The 11,113-nt window shown below is 42.5% G+C and overlaps 1 protein-coding gene across 1 annotated transcript; it reads right to left on the bottom strand.

Annotated features, from left to right (window-relative positions):
- Nucleotides 1–6,404: 6,404 nt before the first annotated feature.
- On the bottom strand, nucleotides 6,405–10,911 carry tpt1 (tumor protein, translationally-controlled 1). Its single transcript, XM_029530314.1, has 6 exons — nucleotides 10,763–10,911; nucleotides 10,043–10,110; nucleotides 9,385–9,569; nucleotides 9,121–9,226; nucleotides 7,932–8,048; nucleotides 6,405–6,849 (listed from the first exon to the last, which is right to left on the bottom strand). Exons 1-6 carry the CDS (start codon nucleotides 10,788–10,790, stop codon nucleotides 6,847–6,849), a joined length of 507 nt encoding a protein of 168 aa, XP_029386174.1. The 5' UTR covers nucleotides 10,791–10,911; the 3' UTR covers nucleotides 6,405–6,846.
- Between the last annotated feature and the right edge of the window lie 202 nt (nucleotides 10,912–11,113).

Below are 11,113 nucleotides of genomic sequence, written 5' to 3' on the forward strand. Positions count from 1 at the left end.
TTAGTTCTTTTTTTATAGAAATCACATGAATGTGATTTAACGCGTGTTTTTAAATGTGGAGTGGTGGTCTGAAATAACCTGAATTAAACTGGCATCCAACACAAAAACGCCTCCAACACTAGCCAGACCAAACACGACTTTTCAAATAAACACAGACACGCACACACATACAAACACAAACATAGACTCTGTTAAGGGTCTGTGTGCACACACATTCCTCTAAGCCTTTCACAAGAGGCACCCCACATTCCTTCAGACCACTCTCAAATATACCTGTGCATGTATAATACAGAAGAAGTGCAGAAATACAATTTGCACAAGCACATTAATGTTATTTGTTCCACGAGGATCGGCTGCTAACAGAGGGGGAAAAAATGTAAGGTTTTCTGTATGCAGAAATAAAGCACTGACAACACCGAGGAAGTCTTGCGTGAAGGTCGAAAGCTCAACTTTGCTGTAAGGAAATGTGAGTTTTCATTTCAAACTATGCCTGGAAGCACAGACAACAGACTGTTTCCACCCAGATGGAAAATGCTGCAAGAAGAGTCCTCATAGCTGACATCCTGCCGTCTATGTGACCAAAACAAACGGAATCTATTTGTACAAATAGGTGACAAATTAAAGGAAAGACCAACATGAGGCGTCTTTTAATGGTGTTGGGCCAACTTGCAGCCAGAATAGCTGCAGACTTTGAACTTTCCTGGAGGGACAGACGCTGTTCTTCCCAAAACATATTCCTTCATTTGTTGTTCTGATGATGCTGGTGGAGACAAACGTTGAACCTAAATCTGCCAAAAGTGGTCGACTGGGTTAAGATACGGGGACGTCATTTTCAGATGAGGGTGGTTTCTCCAGCCATTTATTCAGGATTTTGCATTACTTTGTCTCTTGTCTATTTATCAGTGTGACAACAGTAAATAAGTCTGCAATTAACTTATCTGGGACAGAGCATCAACGACTGCAACCAATAATATGGGCACGAAATAGGATACTGAAAAACATGCACATGAAGAAGCCTCTGGAGGATGTGATACCTGAAATGGGACACAGCTAAAAGAATGCATGGCGTTTAAAACCATGAAATGCGTTGAATGAGTCTAACAGAGAGGGTTAAATACGGCCTTTTTAATATTTCCTCATCTGGCCAGTAAACTGGTGTAATTGTAAGATGGTCTGCTGCATGGTCAACTGAAGACCAATACATCTAAAAGTAGTGGGTATCAAAATGTCTCAGGTCCAAACCAGCCCATAAAAAAACATTATATATCAGTGGACGTGAGCTGAGCAACAGACTCATGTTGGAGACAATGTGCTCTTTCTGCTTTTTGCTCTCATCCAACGCTTGGTTTGTGTTTTGTTTACTGTGTTTTCCTTAGCATGGATTACAGTTTATGAATCAGATCCAGAAATGACGAGCGCGGCATCTGCTGGTGATTTCCTGGGAAATTTCCTCGTACATTACCGAGGGCCTCCTGTAATCTGTTAATGGCTGGATTTCTGTGGAAGAGGACTGTGACGTTTCATTAACCACATAACCAAATATAATAAGCCTCTTTTAGCAGGAAAAATGCGCAGGCTTATTTTATCAGTTCCTGTTCAGGGGTTCACAAAAAGACGAGTAAATCATCCAGGCCTTCAGAGGAACACATTTTCCAGCCAAACCTCATGGTAAAATGGGCTTTTTAAACACAAAAGTCAAACGTCTGCCAATTTACCTTCGATAATTCTTTTGAGTGAGTTCAATGGAAGAAAAGGGAGTTTATTTTTAGATGCCTTGTAATTTATGGCCTTGGCCCATCATTAATCGCCGCTGATTCACTAAGATGGAAAGTGTTTACAGGTGAGTGAAGGGTGACGGCACAGTTACTGTATGTGCTGAATGGCTCGGCCAGGAAAGTGTGCCAGCCAAATAAGTCATTGGAGGTAACTGGGTCACCAACACACAATTCCCCCCCTTATTTGGCTCTTTCAGTTCATTCCTCTCACTGGATCAGTGGGACAGCGAGAAGGACAGAGAAAAATCAAAACAGATTGATGGGATCATCTTGTTTTTGTATGTAAGGCGGAAACAACAACAACTCAGTGCTTTAACTACAGACGTTTCCATCTCCACCTCTCCACCTGAATCATCCTCTCCCATTTGGAGCAGCTGCTGAGTGAAGATGTCTGTGTTGGTGAGGTTTGCTGCATAAATTTTCCTCTGATTGCAGGGATTAGCCCCTGCTGAACCGCAGTTGTGCTTCATTTTTGATCTTTGTTTTGACTGTGCACACGCAATTACTGCTCCCCTGTTACCGAGTATTTTGCTCATATGAAGATTTTCAGACAGTATTGTGTTTTTCTCTTTCTCCATCTCTTCCAGCGCTCTGTATTCTCCCCACGCCCTCCCTGTCTCCCTCTCCTCCTTTACTTTCTCTTTATCCCCTTTGCAGAAAAGCACGGTGCAGATATGGGCGGCTGGCCAAAGTGTATTTGTGTTAGAATCTCTGCCAACCTGAACCTGCTGACCTGCAGCTCTGACAGGCCCTCGGCCCTCCCTCTGCAGATGAGCTGGTTGTCAGGACTCCCTGTACAGACAGAAACACATTTGTTTTGTTAGCAAACTTCATTTGATTCATGTAAAACCTAATACTCAACATTTAATCATTTCAGCCTAGCATAGTTAAATGACATGATGATTTAATCAGCAGTGGGGAAGCTAATGATTGAGAGATTTTTCTTCGGGAAATTCCTTGAGAGCAAACTTTGAACTGTTTGAGATTTAAATTATATCTCAGGGGATTCAGTTACATTTTGAAGGCCATTTTGATTTGACAGCACAAGTGAGCTAATATTTGCTGCCTGTTCTCATTTAAAATAAAGATTTAGAGCTTATCCAATGGGCTTAGTTTCCCTTTTACTCCTTTACTTTAGGAAAAACAAACAATATACTTTGAATATTAGTGTTAGCTCTGTCTCTTTGTTAGCTTAAAACAGTATGAAGACAGTAACAGGGAAGAGTTCTCTGACCTGTGAAGGTGTTTTCCTATTTCCATCGTTCTAATTAAAGCCATACAGCTGTGGCTGGAATACAACCGGCCCATAATCTTCCAAATGTCTCTGTGTCCTTGAACAAGGGTGAATAAACGGAGAAAAATGATGAGAGGACAACCAATTCTAGAAGGCCAATGAATACTTGACTGTAAGGTTAAAGTTTCATTTTCTGGTTATATCTTTACAGGGCAGTGAAAGTATGGTGAACATGCAGGAGATGCTCCAGCGGACTGGAAGCTGCTGAGGCTGTTTCCTCCCAGTTCATACACGCCCTGACAACTTCACCACCGGGTCTTCTTCAAGGCTCAGCTCCTCCTCTCCACTCAGAAACCACTCATTTTCCTCGTCCCTTTGAAGATGCTTCCAGTTTTGTTTGCATCCTTTGGCCACTTAAATCTGCCACAGTTGGGGTGGCTACATAGACTCTGCATCCACTAACAACAGCGTCCGAGGTCTCTTCTGTGTCTGTCTTTCTCCTAAAAAACACAACCACGCCTGACTTCCATATCTGGTTACAGTCCATGTCAATCAACATCAAATAAACATAAAGTTTGTTGCATAATTTTCTGCCAATCACAGACTTTGAAGTAAGTGTAGCCTGTTCATCTACAGCAGGAGTTTTTAATATCAGGCCACGGTGCCCCGATGACCCGATGACAGAAACAGAGGTTCTTTCATACCCTGGACACCTCTTCAGTAATGAATCTGGGTCACTGTGTTTCAGGCCCATTACATAAATTATGCCTTTTGAGGGACAACCCAAATGAGTTGTTAGTGTGTGTTAGTGTCACGTCTATGTATATTAACCAAAGTCACAGAAAATAGTTTCTATAACTTCCGGCTGAGACTCAGTAGACCACTTCAGAGGCCATTCTCTGTACCGTTATCCATCAGGGTCATGTGGAGGGGGTGGCCAAGCCCAGCTGACATTGGATGAGGGTGGGGTTGACCCCAGTACCTTCTCCCCATGAGGTAACCACTGCACCACTGAGCCGCCCTGCCTCAGAGGCAGCTGCCTAAATTAAATGATACTCTTTGTAGAAAGCGTTGAGTTGTCATTTTTGAGGAAAATACATCGTCAGTATCTAACTCAATGTTCCCTCATCAGTCTACTTTAATTAAATCAAACCACAAACAAAGACCCAGAAAGTTTTGACCTAAATTTGAAATGTAGAATATTAGATTAAACAGACTCAATATCCTTCTCAGGCTGATAACTAAACTGATAATTATACTCCCACGACTTGGATGTCAGCGTTCCAGTGCTGGAGTAAAAGTCACCCTCATCTTTGTCACACACATCCAGGTGATGTTGTTAAGCGTAATAACAGCCTGAATTAATAACGAAGGCTTACTCTTGTTACACCACAGGTGCTGATGTACGACGACAGATGGGAGATGGGAGATAACAGAGGTGGCCTGACGGTGACACAGCAGCCTGTAGGGCAGAATCACACTTTAAAGATAGAAAGGCTGTTTGTGTTGGGGAAGATATCTCAAGTAAGTTCATTGTGCAGTGGATGTTTCCAATGACCCACTGAACTTTGATCAGAAGTCTCCAGCCAGTGTCTGCCTGAATTTAACGTTCTGACCTACAATGAACATCCTGGTCTGATAACTTTATCTTTACGCTCTGACACCCAGGTCACTGCCATCCTCCATGTTCATGTCATCAGTTTTCCCACGCTAAGAAAAGCAAATGACTCCCTCTTGTGTTCAATTTGTATCATGACTGAACCCACATCAGCTGAACTGAGGTGCTGTATAGTGCAGTTGTGTCACTTCACGTCAGAATGGCCTGTTTGGTGATTGGAGGAAAGGAGAGCAGTGCTACAGCGAGTAGCACTGTCGACTCAGTAATTATTTTCCAAGTTCAAATTCAGGAGCCTTTCTGTGTTGAGTTACAGGGTTCCCTTGAGGTCCACAGTGGAACCTGTCTCACACGACTTCAGCAGGGTGGGCTGATGGAAAAGTGGTTTCTCCTTGAGACCCGGCCTTTTTGTCCTCAGTAGTGGCCATTAGTTTTTGTTTGCTTCCTCTAATACTGTTGGACGCACCAGACGCAGACATAAAACATTTAAACATGCAGAGATTTCGTCTCTGCATGTTTAAATGTTTATGTTTGACAACAATGGTGTCCTGTTGGCCACTGCAGTGCATGTGTTGTATCAAAATCTTTTTTTGTCATTTTTTTTTTCTTTGAAATGTGTTCTTTACCCCCCTCCACACTTAATTTATCCCCCAAAAGTTACAGAGAAAACACCCCCCCCAGTCTCAGGAGGATAGATAATGGATCTGTCCACTTTTCCTGTCTGAAGGTTGATGTGAAGCTCTTCGATCTGCAAGCATTTATAGTGAAAAACAAACAAACTGAATAGCTCCTGTTAACTCTCCAATGCTTTAACAGAGGTAGAAAAAAAAAACAACTAAATAAATTCACACTTGATTAACTGATTCAAATGGAGAGTAATAAAAAAAAAATAAAATAAAAAATTAAAATTTGACTAATTTGGTTGAATTAAGAGGGCACTTTCAACAACACATTTGAAACAAATAATCTAAATACTCACTTAGAAATTATAACTCAAGAAAATTCCATTAAAACTGTAAACAGATAACGCTATCAGTTAACACACTGTTGCTTATACACAGATAAATACACAAACTTGTACACAATACAGAAGTGACAAGTTATTGACATGGTGAATAGTTTTGGTTGGTTCAATATGATGAATGTTTTCTTGTTCAAGTTGTCAAACTAGATATGAAAAAAAAAAAAAAAAAAAAGTGTTGACTGAAGCCATCAGGCCTGTCAGTAACACAGGTAACCGTTTCAGATATCTGCTTTAGCACCATTTCTCTTCACCCATTAAGACTTTCCTAACAGCTCACTTCATTCAAAGGTCTTGGTGGTTTCTAACAAACTATTTATAAAAAAAAAAAAAAAAAAAAAAAAAAAAAGTTCTGCAGGCTAGACTGGACAGGTGAAAATAAGTGCTTCGTTCAAAAAACTATTTATAGGTTTTGGTTGTTACACAACCGCTGATACATGATGTTGGAAGGTGAGGAGGGCTAAATAAGCTGGGGCCAGCTAGCCTTCATGCTATTTCAGCAGAGAAACAGAAGTGATAGCAGCAGAGTGACATTAAGCTTGATTCAGAGAACCCAGAAAACTTAAGCCACCACTGGCTGTTGCAAAAGTAAAACACTCCTCTCATACACCTCTAAGAATAGCAAAGGCGTGGACACTGCAAGGGTTTGTTTTTTAATAACCAGAGATTCCCGTTTCTAATGCTTCAATCAATGAAGGCAAAATGTTCCTGCCGACCCGGAAACTAAGACAGCAGCCACAAAAATACAGGAAAACAATGTGGTGGGTCTAGATTTTATTTTGAAATTCAGTTTCCTACTGCAGATGGAATCTTACTTAACGCAGCCATAAACACAGAGGTATGAGGCGGTCGACCTGTATGGATCATTGCTAAAACCATATGCAGACAAGGAGAGAAAGAAAAAAAAATCTTTCCGTTGGAGTCAGAGCTTTGCTCACTGTCCTGACTTACTTTCAATCACAAAAAGCTTGTCAATCCTGAAGGGGGGAAAAAAATAAAAATAAAAAAATCTGACACAGCAAAGGTCAAAAAGAAAAAGTTAAAAACTGCAGTCACTCATGTTTCTGACCGCCCAGTTGTGGGAGTTGTACTGTGGGTCATAATGTGAATATATAAGAAATAGTTTCTGTTCAGGCATGATGCAAAATAGTGCTCTTCAGTCTGCGCGTTGAGTTTTGGAGGTGGCAGATGTTCCAGGTAGTTACTGCAAAAGAGGAGTACACAATTACTAAATAAAAAGCTTATCTAACAAGTCTTACACACTGATAAAACACTATAATACACATTTGTGGTTCTTTGATCGCACAGGATGTGGTTAAGTCTTCTCTACTAAATCAAAACTAGAACTGGCTTGGTGGGGAATACACTGTCATTATCTACTGACTAGTAAGAATCTGTCAGTCCACTTTCAATAAGTAAAGCAGAAGATATCAAAAAAGCCGTTTTCTTTACATCTTCGAGAGCATGCAGTTAAAGTTGCCTGACCATCTATACCTTTATAATTGCAGTCTATAGTTAGTATCCTGTATAATATGTGCAAACGACTAAAGCAAGATTATTCATTGTATGTGCAGATTCAAACAAAGTTGGTCATTTTTAAACACCAAATCGGTGCATTTTTTCCACAATGTTTAACAAGAGTAGAACAAAAAGGCACTATATGGCTACTATCAATGGATAGTAGCTCAATTCTGCTCAAAAAGTCACTACGTTATGTAATCTGCTAATTAGCATGTTCACGGGGTCATATTTGCACAGCTGGTGCATCCTCTAAATGATAAGGAAAGGAACTTAGATGCTTAAAGCTGAATCCTTTTTAATGTAGGAAATACTAGACCATCCTTCACAGAAAATGCCATCCCATAAATCCTTAATACAGCAGTGTTTAAGGTAACACCACTGTAGGAGTGTGCATTGACCATTTAAATTTACAAGCAGCTCACCCACTTTATGGTGGGGAAATGATCCAAAACTAAAATGTATTTTTCTTACATCTGAAATAATTTCATTTTGATCATTTGCTCATGCCCGTTTCATTATTTTAGCGACTCATTGTTCTCTACCAGCATATTCCTGGTTTTCTCATTTCTTTGTTTACATGAGTAGGAAATTATTATTTTGTGCTTGTGCCATGTATTTGGTTTTAAAATGTCTCCTGGCACTGTGATTGCACCTGACATTTTTCATTGGTTTCATTGCTCTCCATGCCTTTACTGGGTGAGGGTGTGATGACCAGCAAGTTCTCCAGCTTGCTTCATGACATGTTTCTAAAGACAGAGCACTTACACATTTCTCAACCTCCAGGCCGTCTTTGAAGAAAAGCATGAACGGTGTGATACCATCTTCACGGAAATCCAGCAGGCCTACCATGCCCTCTGGGTTCATGGACTCCCCTGTGAAAAACTAAAAAGGAACACACATCATGTTCAATGAGTTTCATGTGTTACATAAACTAACAAAGTCTTGGGTACAATCATGAAGACAACGACAAGGTCTGTCTATGACCGGTTTGTTTACTAAACAGTTTGTGATGACACTGGGTGTGTAGATTCCCAATCTGTAGAAGTTAAAGACAATCATCTGGTGTGTTTGCAATGTTCTGCTTCTGTTGTATTATGTTTTGGGGTTGTCATGGCAACATCTTTGTACTGCCTTGAGGGAGCTTCATCAGGTTTGGTATCATGATGATGAGGAGGAGTACGGAGGACTGATCGAGAGCCTTGTTCTTCCTGAGTGGGCTGAGGTCGTTTGGTGTCTGCAGTAGGCGCCTTAAGACCCTCTACCAGTCTATGGGTGCCAGCGCACTCTGTTTTGCTTTAGTGTGCTGGTGGGGCCGTGCCAATACTGGTGAGGTGGGTTTGAACTTGGACTATTTGGAAACAGTGGCTGAGAGGAGGGTGAAGGACAGACTCTGCAACCCTGGACAATCCCTCTTACCCTCTGCACAACGAGATATGGCTGATGGGTAGCTCATTCAGCCTGCAGATCATCCCCACCCCGGTGCAGAATTTAACACTTCAGACCCTCCTTTCTGCTCATCACCATCAGACTGTATAGCAGCAGTTTGGACAGCACACAGGTCTGACCTAGCTGTCTAATCTCTATTTAGATTCTGTTCACTTTAATCCCAATGTTCACCCTACTCCCTACCCCTTACTCTCGAAAGGAAGCCACGACGGGTAGGACTTTGTAATCTTCCCTAGGAATTGGGACACCACTTTCTATGTCACAGCGTAGTTTTCGTTCGGGCACGCAAGTGACTGCATAGTCCCAGCAGCAACACGGAGGCAACAGTTCAATGGTTAAATTTCAATTGCCATGATTATGTTTTCATGTGTAACGGCCTCACCCTGTTCATACTCTGCCAATGTAGATTTTGTCCCAAAAAAAAAACAAAAACAAAGAAAACAAACCACTGAGTCTACGGTAGCGACTTAGTGTGTCTCGTTAATGTGATGTCTGACTCAAAATCTACCTGGTAGTTCTTGATGTTCGCCACAATCTTCTTAACCTCTGATTTGGCGCCTTCAGTGAAGGCCTCCACTCTACCTGGGTTGTTTTCTTCCAGTTTGGCCTTAATCCTGAACAGACAAAAGAGTGTTATGATCTAGATTTCAGAGATTAGAGTCTAAAAATTACACCAGATCGATTTTTCTCCAGATACCAAAAATCAGAGGAACCTGAATTAGGAGTGATTTCCCATACTTGTGACACCTCCATTCAGCCCTCTGAAACTTACGCCTTCATGTACTCCTTGATGTAAGTCATGTACTGCTTCTTGTCAAAGCCTGTCTCCTGTAGTTTGTGGTTGAGGATGATATCAATGCCGCTTACAGAAGACGAGTCATTGCCCTCAGCAGCCTCTTCAGCAGAAGCGTTGGCTCCGATTAAAGTGTCATCAAAGTCCTCTGTCCTGGTGACGGACTGGACATGTGAAGCGGGGAATGAGAAGACAGGCATGAGAGGAAGGTGGTCATAGATATGAGGGTTAATGTAAAATAAGCAATAACCTTCTGCTAACTCAGTGAATTTCACTCAGTTTAATGTGATATTTAATGGCCAACATGGAAAGAAAAAAAATCTCACATGGAAAAGTGAGTAATTTCACAGATCCACAATACTTAAACTGCAGTTCATCTGAATCTACCCATAAATGGAGTTTATAATTTTCCAGTTCAATTAACAACTTTTTACAAACCCAATTGAAGACACACACACAAAAATAACAGGGCACAACTAGGGGTCATAAAGGATGTAGGTAGAAGTAGAACCTATCACCTTCTCTGTCCAGTCCTTTTAAAATACATTGTTTAGACAAATTCAAAGCTGTCTTTACCACTAATAACACAGCTGTTAGCCTTAATCATTGATTGTTTCAGCTCTTCTGTGTAACTCACCCTTCCTTCAACCTCGTAGAAGAAGTCGCCTTCCTTAACTTTAAAGGCATCTGAGAACATCTCATCACCTGAGGAGGAAACAAAAGCAAGTCTTCACACTGTTGGACGGAATCATCTGGAAAAACTATTAACTCCACCGGACTAAACTCAATTTTGGGATCACTAAATGATTGGCAGCAGCATCGACTCGATCTCTCTGCTAATACTGATTCTAGAAAGATCTGCCATCATCTTTGATTTGATCCCCCCCAAAATAAAACTGCAGCCACGAGCTGCTGGGAGGCCAAAGGGCCACATACACCACGTTTCTCCACGATGACTGACGCGGCATTTCTGTCCTGGACCGCCGTCTCATGTCACACCACCCAGCCGGGTGTGACTCGACACACGAAGAGACCGTTTCCACTTTTAGCCAACTTACCGGGGTCTGAGCCGAGGCTCGGCCGGCAGGTAGCGGCCGACAGCCGGCACTTAGAGAGGCTAACATCAGTGCGTCGCCGGCTAACACGCCGGCTTACAAGATAAAGTTAGTCTCATAAAGTGTTTGCTTTTTGGTTGTTAGCATGTTGCTAACGCTAGCCGTGGAATAACACGAGTTAGCTAGCTAGCCCGGCCAACTCTCTGCTTCGCTCTTTTACACACAGAAACATCAAATCCCCGCGGAACCTGGGCCGCTGCCGGACCGGCAGCAACCGGGGACGGACACACTCGGTTACTCACCACTGATGATGCACCTGTAGATGATCATTTTGCTGTTTTGGTGTTGATTCTTCCGGAGACACGGTCCAGGCCTGCGACCCTACCAGCACGGAGAGGTAAAAGACCGATGAGGCCTCGAGGCGGCGCATTTACATCCTGCTGACGTCACCGTGCGTCCGCCACGAGCTTCGTCGGCCTGGCGCCAACCAGACACAGCGGCCGACAGAGGAACTACAACACCCAGCACCCACTACCCGGAGGGGACCCACAGCACCAAGAGGGGATCCACAGCACCCTGAGGGGACCCACAGCACCCAGAGGGGACCCACAGCACCCTGAGGGGATCCACAGCATCCGGAGGGGACCCACAGC

This window comes from Echeneis naucrates, chromosome 21, assembly GCF_900963305.1.
Source record: "Echeneis naucrates chromosome 21, fEcheNa1.1, whole genome shotgun sequence".
Lineage (NCBI taxonomy): Eukaryota > Metazoa > Chordata > Actinopteri > Carangiformes > Echeneidae > Echeneis > Echeneis naucrates.